Source organism: Amaranthus tricolor, chromosome 10 (genome assembly GCF_026212465.1).
Source record: "Amaranthus tricolor cultivar Red isolate AtriRed21 chromosome 10, ASM2621246v1, whole genome shotgun sequence".
NCBI lineage: Eukaryota > Viridiplantae > Streptophyta > Magnoliopsida > Caryophyllales > Amaranthaceae > Amaranthus > Amaranthus tricolor.
Genome location: NC_080056.1, coordinates 17,734,726 through 17,750,884, shown reverse-complemented (window position 1 = coordinate 17,750,884; position 16,159 = coordinate 17,734,726). Strand labels below are relative to the sequence as shown.

The 16,159-nt window shown below is 33.8% G+C and overlaps 1 protein-coding gene across 1 annotated transcript; it reads right to left on the bottom strand.

Annotated features, from left to right (window-relative positions):
* Positions 1 to 5,940: 5,940 nt before the first annotated feature.
* Positions 5,941 to 11,193, bottom strand: LOC130825742 (lysophospholipid acyltransferase 1-like). The gene is made up of 8 exons (XM_057691132.1): positions 10,764 to 11,193; positions 9,836 to 9,891; positions 8,524 to 8,744; positions 8,012 to 8,414; positions 7,764 to 7,849; positions 7,117 to 7,180; positions 6,914 to 7,026; positions 5,941 to 6,365 (listed from the first exon to the last, which is right to left on the bottom strand). The coding sequence occupies exons 1-8, from the start codon at positions 11,063 to 11,065 to the stop codon at positions 6,222 to 6,224; spliced, it is 1,389 nt and encodes a 462-aa protein (XP_057547115.1). The 5' UTR covers positions 11,066 to 11,193; the 3' UTR covers positions 5,941 to 6,221.
* Between the last annotated feature and the right edge of the window lie 4,966 nt (positions 11,194 to 16,159).

The following is a 16,159-nucleotide window of genomic DNA, read 5'->3' as shown; positions in this document are numbered from 1 at the left end:
TCAATTTATTTACCACAAAAGCTGTGGTCAAATAATATTTATTTAATTGATTCAATACAAATTTATTATGTTAACGTTATGTGGAAAGAGAGTTAAATATTTAAAATAGAAACAAAATTTTTATTATTATAGTAGTTGATGAATACAAGAGATCAGCTATGTATATATAGCAATACAAGAAAGAAAGAAAGAAAGACTCCCTAGAGCTAGCTCTCACTTTGTTGTAACAAACTTTACACATGGTTAGAGACTCCTAGTTTGTTAAGTAAAGTTCTAAACTGTTAGAACATTAGACAGTTGGTTCTGTGTTGGCAAGTAAGTGAGATTTAGAAGACCTTCAACAATCTTTTCCCTGATAAAGTGACAGTCTATCTCAATGTATTTAGTATGCTCATGAAGAACCGGTTTCTTGGCAATGTGAATGGCTGATTGGTTGTCACAATGAATAGTAACAGGTTGTAACTTCGTTAAGCCTTGATCTTCTAAAAGCCTAATAATCCAAACTACTTTTGAGGCAGCATCGGCAATAGCTCTATACTCCACCTCAGAACTAAATCTAGAAACGATTTGTTGTTTCTTAAATTTCCAGCTAATAGGAGAATTTTCCAACATAAGAATGTAGCCAGTGATGGATCTCCTGGTGTTAGGGCATGCAGCCCAATCGAAATCTGTAAAAGCTTGCAAGCAAAGCTTACTACCTCCTGCTAGATTATGCCTTGTCCACAGGTGGAATGAATGTAGTGCAATGTATGTTTTGAAGCTTTCCAATGTGGCATTCTTGGTGTCTTCATGACTGACTAAGGGTCTGAATGGTGTAGGACAAGTCATGCCTTGTATGAGCTAAAAAATTAAGCTTACCAATGAGCTTCCTATACAAAGTAGGATCAGGGGACAAATCTTGTAACACCCCTGATTTTTCAACCCCTCCAACGAAACCCAATCGTAAAGGACGGGAGAAAATTGGATGTTACATAAAAAGAAAAGAAAAGAATATACATATATGTTAAAGATTAGCTTTAAAAAGGTGAGTGGAAATTTCGGTAGCATCTCTGCTAACCATCGAACATGTAGTAAAACAATTAACACAATAAAACATTAAACTAATATAAGACATCATTGCCTTTAAAATCTCACACCACGGTGGAATGATTCATCGCCGACTTCTCAAATCAATATGTCAAGCCTTGATCGAGGTTCCAGTGTCAACGCTTGCATTTTAGAATGACTTAGCTCTTTAAAACCATACAAAGTTATAAACTACGCAGCGGAAATACAAATATACAAAGGAGGACACAAGGCCTCATAACAAAACGTATATAAACCAAAGTTTACAAAATATAAATAAAGAGCTACAAAGTCAAAAGATAATGGTATGACATAGATTATGCTTCGCCCTCATTGATCTCCCCCAATGCAATGCAAGACAAAAGAAGCTCCAATACCTGGTATGCCTGTCTGTGATCCTCCTGCTGCTCAGCGTTAGACCAAAGGCCAATGTGTCATAGCAGGACATTCATAGAAAGTCATCAAACAACAAACATAAACACAAACACGTGCACATCAGTAACTAACATCAAATATAATAAGGCCAACCTACTAGATAACATTATGTTATACAACAACATAAAATGATTTCATAAGACACAAGTACAAATAGTAACCGTTTATCTTCCACCTATACTTCTTAATCTCATTACGTCCTTTCCAAACTAAACCATGTGTTCTTGGGTAGAGTGCAGGTCTTCACACTTCTCTTCTCAAAACATAAACTCTTGTAAAACACGCGTAGTATCAACTCAACCAAGGCATTAATAGACTACCTAACACATGACCTTATAGAGCTTTTCTATACTAAAGTAAGTGTGATCATAGTCTATCTTTGGGATTGGTAACTCTCTTGAGGTAACTTAACTTAGGCGCACTTCTCACTAGCATAAACTATTCTATCAATGAATAAATTTTCTATCAATGAGTAAACGTTCTACCAAAACTTAACTTTCCAGAAACCTAGCAACGGCTCATCGCTAGTTTCTTCCCGCGTTAATACTTTATTTTGTTTTGCTTTCCTTTTGAACAAGGGATTTTTCTTTTGGCCCTACTATTTTAAAAGTACTTTTGGCCCACTATTTTCGTAGTAGTTGCCCTGGACTTTTACTTACTATATCTTAGTATAATTAGTACAGACCCTCTCTTGAGAGACCGTCTATAGTATAGACGCGTCTCAAAAGAGCCCAGCCCACATTCTCAATTTACTATATTTAGAAAATATCTTAATTTAAAAAAAACAGCTGGTTTTAAAAAATCATGCGCATGTCATTCCCAAGAGAAGAAAACTATTGTTTTTTTGAAAAATGAAAATTTTTCTGATTAACTGCCTGTTCCCAAGCAAAATAAAGCATCATTTATTAATATATCAGATTTTTTCATCTCCCTTCTTCAACCAACGAACATACTCACCTTTTACAACCTATAAATATTGTCTAACAATGGAAGAAATGATGCTTGAATTCGATTGTAGTTTTTTTTAAAATAAAGCTTCATCAATGGTGGAAAATAGTGATGTTGAAGAAGACAAAAATGTATACAATTTGGGGAAGGTAATAAAAGCTATGTGGTTGTTCTGATTTTTTTTAAAAAAATTGAGGTTCATCAATGGTGGAAAACAGTGATGTTAAAGAAGACAACTATGGCTAATTTTTGGAGAATTGTAATTTAAGCATTTGTGGTTATATATTCATATATTTGAGGATATAAACACAATATAATTGGTATTATAACTGTGAACATTTGATATAGGTTCATGTAGTTGGGAGTAAACATTGTGTAGTAACAATATATTTGGGGTTATAACATAATATATTTGGAGTTATAACATAATATATTTGGGATTATAACATAGTATATTTGGGGTTACAATAACTTATATTTAGGGTTATAACATAATATATTTGGTGTTAAAACAACATATATTTGAGGTTATAACATAATATATTTTTGGATTATAACGACATATATTTGGAGTTATAACATAATATATTTTGTGTTATAAGAACATATATTTTTAGTTATACAATAATATAATTGATATTATAACTGTGAACATTTTACATGAGTTAATATAGTTGAGAGTATAACATTGTGTAGTGTGGGTTATATCATTTTTAGTTGGTTTTATAACATAATGTAGTTGAGAGTATAACATTGTTTAATTGGGGTTATAACATAATTTAATTGGGGTTACAACATAGTTTATTAAGGGTTATAACATAGTTTAATTGTGATTATAACATTGTTTAGTTTGGGGTATAACATTATTTAGTTGGAATTATAACATTACTTTATAAATCCAAAATATTATAAACTACACACAATTATAAACACAAATACAATCTATTATAAACTCATATATACAATATTATATATCCAGATACACACTATTATAATTCCAACATAATCCCAAATATGAATACATAATAATACGACAAATACCACTATTATAAACCTAAATACACAATATTATAAATTCAAATATATAATATTATAATTCCAGCTACTAAAAGTGAAATGAAAGCCTCAAAGAGGTTCAACAATGAAAAACAAAATGAAAATCAAGTGCAAACAATGAACACAAGTGTTTATGAGGTATCTTGGATACCTCCCCCTCAAATGTAGTTTATTATATTGAATTCAACAATTGCAAGTATAATAAACCTCCACTTATCTGGAGAACAATTCTCTTGAGATCACAATACTGATTATATGAAGAACATTCTCAAGTTTCTTACAAAGAAATAACACTCTCAACAATATGTGTTTGTGGTGCCTTGTTCTTATGAATGATGCTCCCTTTTATAGATGAAGGAAAGCATCTTTCGTAGAACCACACTCAATGCACCATTAAAGCACAATTACGTCACCAATTAATCATAGCAATCAGTATGACAATAAACACCTCAATAAACATAGTAATTAATCAAGGAATACTATGCTCTACCAAGTCATACCGTAGCTAAAACGTCCCAAAAGGAATCCTAGGCAAAGTGCTCAAACGAGCACCCCATGTGCTCGAATGAGCACTTAGTTCAGAACCCACCTGCACAATGTGCCTTGAACTAGCACTTTAGTGCCTTGAACGAGCACACCTCTCCAGCCCACTTTTGACTTAGTTTTCATGTTGCCTTGTTTGACCAACCTTCATACCATGCTTTTTCTTGTTCAAGGCATGGTTTCACCCTTTAGTGAAAGCCTCATTTGCCTCACGTTAAGCCCCTCATCAATCGTTTCAAACTTTAATCACTCACATACGACACATCCTCATCGTTCCTCTCCAAAGTACAAGCTAAGGCATGTTCGATTAAGTGATCAAATTCATCATTTTTATTAAGTGTTTTGGCACTTATATTAACAATAAGCTCGTTGTTTGAGTACTTAATCAGCCACCTTTGACAGTTGAGGGTTGTCATTTTGATCCTTAAAAGGAATCCTTTAGATCTATTTTATGAACAGAATCCAAGATAACACCATTACTTATCTTTCCCAGTTTTTAAACCCAAAAATCAAAAACAAACAAATTTAAAATATTAAAATATTAAACTACAAACTTTAATTAGGTTAAAACACCAACTTACTTTCCTTCTTCAACATCACTATTTCCACCATTGTTGTCTTCTTCAACATTACTATTTCTACCATTGATGAAGCTTAATTTATAAAGAAATAAAAGGATTGTAATTACAACTAATATATAGCACAATTAACCAATAAAAATGAAAATGAAAGCTTTAAAAACGAAAATGGTGAAGATGAAGCATAAATACATACCTTTGATGGTCTTCCAAATATTGAAGAAGATAATATAGAGAATACACGACAATGGAGTTTGAGAGAGAAAGATAGAGATTAAAAACCACAAATGAAGTTTGAGAGAGGACCATGAGTGGTTTATGTCAGGAAAGAGTGAAATGAAAACTGAAAATGGAAGTTGAAAAGTTAAAAGAAGCGCGTGCTTAGAAAATTCAGTTATTTTATTTTTTTTTAAAATTTATAAATTGGATCAGCCCAAACTTGAAACGTCTCTTGTATAGACAGTCTCAAGTAAGAATTTGTGTAATTAGTATATTTAACCTTTATACTTTTATACTCTAAATTATCCATCATGTCATATCCTCAAATGGTAATGTATTCTAATTAATATAGTGAATAAAATAAAATAATTGAAGCAAAATAAGCATTACCATTAAATTTATCAAAAAAATTCCTAATAAAATTAAATTAATATTCCATTAACATTTCAACTATTTAATATGAACAGCCAAATAGATCATTAAACTTTGTTTGGATAACAATTGAGGAAAATGAATGATAGAGAAGCAAAAGTGAGGAAATGAATATAAGGGAATTGTGAAAAAATCTTTATATTTTAGGTGGAAAGGGAAAGAAAGAAAGGGAGAGGAAAAGAACACTCATTTGCCTTTCAAATATTTCCACTTTATAGGAATTTGCCCACAAACAAAATTAAAGAATCAAATTTCTTTCTTTTAGAGGTGTTAATTTAAGTCATCAAATTGATTTCGAGTCAAGTGTTTCACGTTTGTTATCTTGTTTCCACATTGATTTTTTTCATATTTTTGATATTATTTTCAAGTTAGGTCAAAATCGGTTGAATGTCAGATGTCGAATCCTTTTTAAAGACCTCTACTTCCTTCCAAATTCTTCTTCAAAATTGTTCCTCAAACAAAGGAATATACATCCTTCCAAATATTTTCCTTTCCTTTCACTCCAATTTCATTCCTCCAAACGGTGTTAATGTGTAAGTTTGCAGCTCATGTTCACTTAGTATGGCATTATGGTTCCGTTTGCTTCAGTTGTGTATCAAGAGCTTCGCTTAACACGCTTATTCTCCACTTGCAACGACAAACGATAAATATGAAATTCACATCAAGTTAATAATAAACTTCAGCAATTTCAATTATGCATTCTTATATTATAATCAGCTCTACGAAACATTAACGACTATCATAGTTTCATAAATATCACTCAAAACAGAGAAATCGGCAAATCAACAAATTCAAAAAAACATCAGAATTAAAAGCAGTGAAAAGCACAATGCATTTTTCAGGTTGAACCACAGCGAGGCTAATTTTAGCCCATCCGCAATGACCACTTCCTCAGGCTTTCAGACAAGCATGAGGAAACTGTTACGTGTATCGTATTGTGCAGCTTTACTGCTCTTTTTTCTGAACTCTTGGCCTTGATGGTCTTGGTGGCTTGACAACGTTTCCAAACAGCAAAACAATGATGGGAACAATTGTCCCAATATAGTACACGCTTCGGTATGCTGTCAAGGTTTCATGCAAGCTGAGTACCTGGAAACAGAAAAGGCATTAAGATTGTACATCATAGCACTAAATCGTAGCATCATCATCATCATCATCTCATCATCACTCTACCCAGTGTATCCCGTCCATAAGAATATGATCAGGGTCTGGGGAGGAAAGGAAGGCGGCAACCCATACCCATAGAGAAGGATGCGGCAAAAAAGTCCCTCGGCTTGGCACTAAATAGTAGCAAATACTCCTAATCGAACGCTAAGGAATTGTTCTCCTCAAGCTTATTTTTCCTGACAATTTATGTTAGCTGAACTTGAACTTAATTTTGCATGATTACCGTCCTTTTTCCTCCGATAACGGGAGTAAGATAGAAATAGATAATCAATAAAACGAGGTCAAAATCTTTTAACCCCTGTGTCATAACCACAACTTATTGACAATGTTTCAATGTTTTCTCAACGAACATCATTGTTTTAAAAACATTAAATTCTTTTAAATTCTTGTCCTTCCTTGCCTTCGCTATTATAATAGTAAACAGACTAAAAGAGATCTCAATAGAAGAAAAAACAGTGAAAGAAACTGACCATGAAACCAACTGATGAATAATTGAGAACCATCAGTGTATAGGCAAAGTTCACAAACGTCAATATCTTTTGCAGAAGAGATGAGGACATAGCCTGCTGCCATCTATAAATAACTATGGAATGTACAAAACAGAAACAGATCGATAAGTCGGTAAATAATGCAAAGAAAGAATGCCAAAAGCAGCACTTGTATAAAGAAATACCTCTTGAGCCAGCAATCATCAAAGCCGACTGAACAAAGAAAATTATGTAACCAGGATATACTCCCTGTAATTTCAGAACCAAAGAACCAGAAAAGGAACTGTGAGAGAATTGTCAAAATAAATATTTTTTACTCCTACTGAAGTACTACAAAAAAAGAACTCGAAGATATTTAGAGGAGGAGAGCATCCGCGACTTTTAATGATGAACAGCAAGAGATCTTTGATGCATAAAATTTAAGTTTATAGAGTAGCCGGCCCCATTTTCTGGAATTATAACGTTCGTAATGTTCTATTAAGTTATTTGATCCACGAATCAAATATTTTATGCTTCTTAGTCAATGATTGAACAACTCAAAAAGATTGATGAATTAATGTAACAATAAGACTTCAACCAAGTTCTTTACATACAAGATAAGATACAATGATACCAAGTACCTCAATTTCATCATGAAATGATCATGTTGCATGCCCCAACGAGATGAAAAGTTATATAGACTAAGCTACCTCAACTAAGGTATCTTTCCATATAGATTAATCTTTGATTCAGAAGACTTAAGGGTGTCTGCTGACACGAAGCAACTTGGATATCTAGTATTACTTAAATGAAAGTTAGGAAGAGGCTTATTAGTCGAAAGAAAATAACTCACATGCCAAATAGCACTGACTGTCTGAGTGGCAAGCAATTGAAAGAAACCAGCCTTCTTGCCCTTCTGGATTAGTCTTTCATAGACATCTGCGACACGAAAGTGTTGCTTCAGAGTTCAGACACACAAAATTCAGGTGACATTCAAATCACGGATAAGAAAAACATATGCTACGAAAACAAATCCAAAGGTCAGTATAACTAATTATATTCATATTAAAGCCATAGAAAATGCTGTGCCGGAAAACTCACAGTGACGGAGCCAGGTGCTAACTTGTATATTCCAGACTAGTGGAATCTGAACAGCACTCTTTGCCAACTCAACTCCCAAGATATCAACGTTTTTCGCACGGTCCCACTTGGGCTTTGGCGGGGAAGTACCAGTCCATCCACTAAACCCAAAACCAGATATAATCATGGAAGCTTCTGAGATAGACCAGATGAAATAATACTTCCAACGTGCTGTAAATCCACACATGTACTGATAGCTCAGTTTTTTAAAGAATCCCCAATCCCCATACAAAGGGTTGGTGAAAGTTGACAAGGGGAAATATGGCACCAAGTATAAATATAGAGCCATGCATATCGCAGCTTGAAGAAGAGCCCTAGCTACTGCACCCCAAGGTGATGGTTGTTTCTCAGTTGGCTTCCAGAGCTGCAAAACAAAGAGCAAACTAATGATTTCAAGTAAAAAAAATTCCGCCTCACGTATACATCTAACAACAAGAGCATGATGACGAACAAGAAATGCCTCATGAACCGACCCCTTTCCCTTCCGTCCAATCAAGGTAATCCTTCATTTCAAATACAGGTCCAGCAAAATGACTCCCACAGCAGAGGCAATACGCAACATATTCAATAAAGGAGGGCATTTTTAGCAACCGATTCTTTTTTTGTGCTTCGCGTAGATCTTCATCTTTCAAAAGTCCATCTTGAAAATTTATAGCACAAGAGATGACTTTCAGTGTCAAGACCATCAAAGCACCTGCAAGGAAATGAGTTGTATTAAAGTATGCAAAAACTTTAAGAATATAAACTATTCGAATTTAGATGATAACTAGTAAAAAGTGATTTCTCGAATGTTAACAAGTGATAAAGATATTGGAGAAACATTAAATTAAATATGCAGTCTGTAAAGATAGAGTTACTAGTACGCTATACATAATGCTCCTCTTGAAATTATTCAAGTTAACTACAATCAAACGGCCAAAGACTGATATAAACAATACGGCAGCCAACTCCCTTCTTTCATGACCATTGATGATGTGTTTTTGCACATGAATCCTTCACCACATATATCTATTCCTTTGAATTGATTACAATCTTCTTTGATTCAATCATTTAGCAACTCTTCATTATTTAGTCATCTATGGTTTCCAAAAAGTATCAGCTAGCAATTTAGTATATTAACAGACAACTACAATTGCAAAAAAGGCGCCATGTAATAGAAAGATCTGCAAAATAAATTGTTGGAATTATCTAGTGACCTAACACTTTCCACTATAAAGAAAAGTTAGTATGACACTTAACAGCCACATGGGAGGGGAGTGAAAAAATTGTATCAAGGGATTGCGTATAGCATATCCATTCCTCCATACCACAAGCTATTTCTCTTCAATGCAACAAGCTCATGAAATTCACCCAATTCATATAAATTTAGTAGAGTGCTACAATAGATGCAGCTTCTACAATAGTGCCACATTCCTAAACGCCACATGAAATTTGTTTACGAAGATACAATAATCGCCAATGGTAAAAAAAATTCAAAAGTTCCTTAAACGATACATTTTAGCTCTGAAATGTTTTTCTTACATCACGTTTTACTTCTTAGAACAACTTTTCCTTGTATTAAGAAGCATAAAATATGAATGAAAGAGAGTTAATTAAGACAACAACAATGGCAAAGCCTTAATCTCCACAATATAAGGTATGCAAGATAAACCAAGGATATACCAGAAACAATAGCCACTAGTTCATATTTCATTGAATAATGAATAAGCAATTGTGAGCAAAAAAAGTTCTTCATTTTATAGATGCACATATACAATGAGTAGCTGCAAATAAACAAGAAATTACCAGTAGCATCGATTCCACCCTCCTTCCATGCATCCCCGCTCATGTAGTAAACATGGCTAAAATGTAAAAATAGATTCAAGTATCAAAAAGGCATCCATAAATTTTAGCACAACAAAGTTACATCTCAGACAAAAAATGCTTATTGTATCACCAAGTGAGAAAACTCCAACAAAATCTGACTACATCTCAAAACAGAATTTCAACATCATCATGTTAAGATGTCCTGGAAATCATCCCAAAATCCAAAGTGTTTTTTTCTTTTTTTCTTTTTCAAAACTAATCCGTTCATGGTATAAAGTACCCCATGAAAATTGTGCTAATCGGATTAAATATCTTAATCTGTGAGCCAAAGTCATATCTAACTATCTATTGAACAAGCTAAGCAATAGTCTATAGACATATAATTTCCAATAAACTTCTCATTTAACTTCGATCACATTTCTGCATCCTCATCATCATAAAAAAAGACAGGGAATATGGTATTAAGCAGCTACAACAGTGATCAAACAAAGCAAAACATATCAATATATATTACATTCCAACCCAACAAGCTCCATAAACTAAACAGACACACAAATTGGATATGGGTATACATGATTCAACACAAACAATGAGAGAAATCAAACAAAAATTCAATCTTTATCAGACACAAGCAAATGAATAACCAAGAAATCGAACAGTCAATCCAGTTTTCAAATCTTGTAAATGTCGGTAATTTCATACATAAATTTCATGCAATCTAAATCAAGAGAAAGATCTAAAAATTGGTTAATGAAATAACAATCACAGAAAAAAAAAATACACAAGCTAATTAATCAATCAACAATGTCATAAAGTGAAATAAACTACAGATTAAAACTATGAAAACACCCAAAGAGAAAAATCATAACTTCAATAAGAAAAACCTATAAAGGAAAATGAAACTTACCATCCAATCAAATACCCAAAAGCAGCAAAGAAAGTGATGAGGCCGCATTTAGGGCGATAAACGAGCATAGAAAGATACCCAATGAGGATGGAAATAAGAAAATGGAGATTAGAAGAAAGCCCAAAAGAAAGGTAACAGAGAACAATGCCAGTTAAGGCGGAATAGATATGTTTAGGAAGAGTTCTAGGTACAAATCTCCAAAAAAAGCTGATGGGTAATGTTGCAACATAACATAGAAGAAATATGAGCACCGGTAGTGATAAACCCAATGCATCCGCCATTGATGACATATCAAGGTCCATGGTTGAGTAAGTTTAGAGATGAAAGATAAGAAATTTGGGATTTTTAGACAATCGAATTGGTGATACCTATAAATGAAAATGAAAGAAGGAAGTTGACGTTCTACAGTTTTTTGGGAGTGAAATTTTATTTTTATTGGTTATAATTAGACCTGGGAAAATTTGATCCGACCCGAAAATGAACCTGGGATCCGACCCGACAAAATCCGAACCTGACCGACCCGAAAGCGACTTAATCCGAAACATGACCGACCCGAAAATGACCTGACCGGAAACCGACCCGTTTTGACAGATTTAATATCAATTTTTAGAGTAATTTCAATGTTAGAATTCATTTCAAATAAAATTTTAGTTTTCAAAGTATCTCAACATATTGAGTATATCACTTGAACCCTAAAACTCATCAATAGATCTCAAAAAACACGTATTTAACGTCTTTTTAGCTATCGTAATTATTTTTCTTTAAAAACAGGACGTTATAATCATCTTAATTGAATACATGTATCTTGTTAAATCAGTCAAATGAGTTTTTAATTCTTCTACATTTCAGTAAGCAAATCAATATAATTTATACGAACGTTTCGCACGTTTGAATGAGCTTTTCAAAAAACGAATGTCGCTACCCTAAATTATAAAACGCGTATCTTATAAGACGAAATAAGTACTTAGTTAGTTGTATATCTTTCCAACATGAAAATTGTGAAGATAATTTTAACATCATTTTTATCTAACGTTACAATTATAATAAACAAAATAACTTTTATAAAGCGCGTATCGTACAAGTCTTTCAAAATAAGTATTAATTCCCCTATTTTTCTTGCACTTAAATGAACCTGACATACCAACTATTTTTTGAAAATCGTACATGTAATTTCTCTAATGATTTATTTTAGACATTTTAATGATTTTTTTTTATGTTGAATTAGCCGATTGGATATTCTAATGTTTTATGGTAACCCGTTGGGTCAATCCGAACCTACCCGAAACCCAGAGTGATCCGACCTGAAACTGACCTGATCCGAAACTGACCCGACCCGAAAATGACCCGACCGAAATTGATCCGACCCAAAACCCGACCGACCGACCGTTTTCCCAGGTCTAGTTATGATATGATAATAAGTTATTTTTGAAAATTTGTAAAATATACTCCAACTATGTATTATTTTTTGTGGCGAATGGTTTCCTCGGAAATCTAACAAAAACTCCCCTTCTCTCTAGAAGTAGGGCTTTCTCTCTAGTCTCCTAGGGTTTCCTCCACTTGATGGTTACCCCCATTTCAAGATGGCTGATGATCTCATAGAAAAATGCTCTGCACTCGACCTTGCAAAGGATTATGATGCAATCTTAGTGTTTGATAACAGAGATAATGAAACTGAAGACGAGAAACATTCTCTGTGTTTAATATGGATGCTCTTAAACGTACAATGACCTTGGCTTGGCGGTTACAAGAAGACGTCCTCATTCGATCCATGGGTTAAAACGCCTTCTTCTTTCAATTTTTTCATTGGAAAGATAAGGATAAGGTCTTAGAAGGCAGACCTTGGTGTTTCGAACAAAGGTTGCTTGCGTTACAAGATATCGATAATAACGTTCAACCCTCTGATGTTATTACCGGTTCATCCCCCTTTTGGTTAAGACTCTATAATCTACCCTTTGGTTCTCGATCTACGAAACGTGTTAAAGCCATTACTACTTCGTTTGGTGAAGTGATGGAAGTGGAAGATGACCTACTTGATATTGAACCCTATAAGAGAGTTAGGATTTTGTTAGCTATTCACAAACCTTTATGAAAAGGTCACAGAAGATTCGCATTAAAAATGGGTATGTCATTACAATTACAGTAAAATATGAAAGACTACCCCATTTTTGCCGTTTATGTGGGAGAATAGACCATATTGACAGGGATTGTAAGTGGGTAGCGGATGAGGATCGTGATAAGGATTGTGGCTGGGGCTTTGACCTTCAAACCTCTCCCAGGATAGGCTTATCAAAAATGAGGAATGAGATAGAAATCGAAGAAGAATCTCTTCACGGTTGAACTGAAAAGTCCCTGTTCAAATCTAAATATTGTTGCATCAAAAGAGACTTTAAATTCATCATCGAATGGTACTTGTCATAACCACTCTGATATGAGAAGTACTGGTTTCTCTAATGTGAATGATATGTTGAGTGGTAGTTTGGTGATAGATATATGTCCCAAGGTGATAAATTATGTAGGCCCAGTTATGAAGACTGTAGATGGGAATCTCTTATTGACTGCTGAGGATAATGTACTATATATCCCTGGGCCCACATCTTTACCGAGTGTCTTGAACTCCGATAACCATGTGGAACCACATAAGACAGGTCCTTCCCATGCATGTGGGATTCCTGGGGAAAATACTTTAATCACTACAGTGGGGTCCATTTCTATCCCCACTTTATCGCTTGGTGTTGCTGGAGATACAAGAAGAAAATTTTCAATACACAAGAAGAAAGGCAGACCTGCTAAACATCAGGATGCAAGGCTTACTATTGATCTCCCTTCTGATGATACTGCTCAAGATCAAGATGGATCCTCTAAGAGGAAATACGATGATGAGCATGTTACTATGGAAGATGTGTCCCTTGATGTCAAAAGATACCGTGGGAATTCAGCTATTGGTGTGTTCTGCTCTCCTAAAGTAGCGGAGGTTGGTGGTGACCAACCCCGTAAACAGCAATGAAAATCTTCAGCTGGAACTATCAGAGGTTGGCCAACCGACTGACAGTGCGGTCCCTCCGCTCCTGGTGTTGGAGAGAAAGACCTGATATCGTCTTTGTTATGGAGACGATGATTGACAAAGGAAGATTAACGAATATTCGTACTCGCTGTGGTTTTGATAACAGAGTGTGCTTCAATAGTGTGGGTAATTCCGGTGGTATAGGATTATGGTGGAATAATTTTGATGTTAACCTTGTTTCCTTTTTTGACCACCATATTCTAACTGAAATTGTTAGTGCAGATGCTTCTAGTTCGTGGTTTGCTGGTGGAGTATTTGGGTGGATTGACTAACCCAATAAATATAAAACTTGGGACCTTATGAGATCCCTCAAATCCAGCAATTCTGATCGATGTGTGTTCTTTGATGATTTCAATGAGATCCTCCATAACTCTAAAAAGGACGGTGGTTGTGTGCGTAATCTAGAGACATGAGAGTGTAACACCCCGAGATTTTAATGACGTAGTAATTTAATATGTTAATAACTTTTGGGAGATTTTATAATTATATTAAATTACTTTTGAATTAGTTTTAATAAATTTCGAATCAAAATTCCTATTTTATTAAAATGTGTGATCACGCGAAGGTGAGTTTCATAGTTGGGCCTTGCAAGAACATGAATCTACGTAAATAAATAAATAAATAAGTAAACTAAGAAAATAAAATGGATGGGTTAGGGTTTTAAATGAGATACCCCTTCCCTCACATTGCAAAACCCACGGCTCACCCGTCCTTCTTCCCTTTCTTCATCTCTTCTTTTCTCTCCTCCCTCCCTCACTAGCTACGCACCACCCTCTGCACCACTAGGCCGAGTCTCTCCCCTCTACAGTAGCAGCCGGCAGCCGTGCACATCTCCCGGCAGCTGTGCTGCTTTCGTCCCTCCCCTTTCCCTCGAGCAGTAACAACTACGGTCCACCCTTGACTCCACCATCTTAGTTCTCCACACCACCACACCAACCACCTATACTTCCACCCTTTACTAGTTCCCCCTTTGTAAGCCATCTCTTCTCTTCTCCAATTAATTTTCTAGTTTTTAATTGGATTTTTATTAAGTTGTGAATTTGATGTTGATTTTATGTTATTTTCATTAAATCTTATTATGGGTAAGAGTTTGATTGATGAATTGAACACATTTATGATTTGGGGTTGAAGTATGATTGAAAATTATGGGTTGTGTGCAAGGTTGTCAGGATCGGGATTTTACATAGGATCGAAATCAACTTGTAGGATTGGATCGTAGGATCGGACGATCCTACAAATTTTCAGAATTAATAAGTTATATTGTGTCTATATTTATTTTTTTTCCTTAATTTTCTTAAAAACTCATACATTTTTCTTAAGATTTTTTTTTTAATTTTAAAATACATACATATCTTACTTTTTTAATGTCGTTTTTGCTCTATTCTTAATGAAATGACAATATATATATATATATATATATATATATATATATATATATATGTGTGTGTGTGTGTGTGTGTGTGTGTGTGTGTGTGTGTGTGTGTGTGTGTGTGTGTGTGTGTGTGTATATATATATGTATATATATATATATATATATATATATATATATATATATATATATATATATATATATATATATGTATATATATATATATGTATATATATATATGTATGTATATATATATATATGTATATATATATATATATATATATATATATATATATATATGTATATATATATATATATATATATATATGTATATATATGTATATATATATATATATATATATATATGTATATATATATATATATATATGTATATATATATATATATATATATATATATATATATATATATATATATATATATATATATATATATATATATATATATATATATATATATATATATATATATATATATATCGGATATTTCATGATATACCACTGAGTTTCTTCGAAATTCACCATATACCACACGAAATGTTTTAATTCACCATATACCATTGAGTTTATGTCCGTTAGCACAAAATACCATTAATGACAACTGCTGTCAGTGTGCCGTTTGTGGTAAATTACCAGAATGCCCTTACGCATTCAACTGGCGCCATTGTTAGGCCTGACTTCCCCAAACAAAGCGTATTTCTTCAAAAAATAATTTTCCCTTGTCTTTTTGTTGATGCTAATGCTTTCACTCTTACATCCTTAATATTCCCTCCAATGCTTCAAATGCAAAGCACTAAGCACTCATTCCAGTAATAACATCTACTAAACCCCATTTTTTGTCTCTCTCAATTATCAGTCTCTATCATTTTCTTCTCATTCCTTGTTCATTTTCTTGGTTTTCCAACAATGGCGGTTGATGTTTACTCTGAAAACTTTGTGGGTATGAT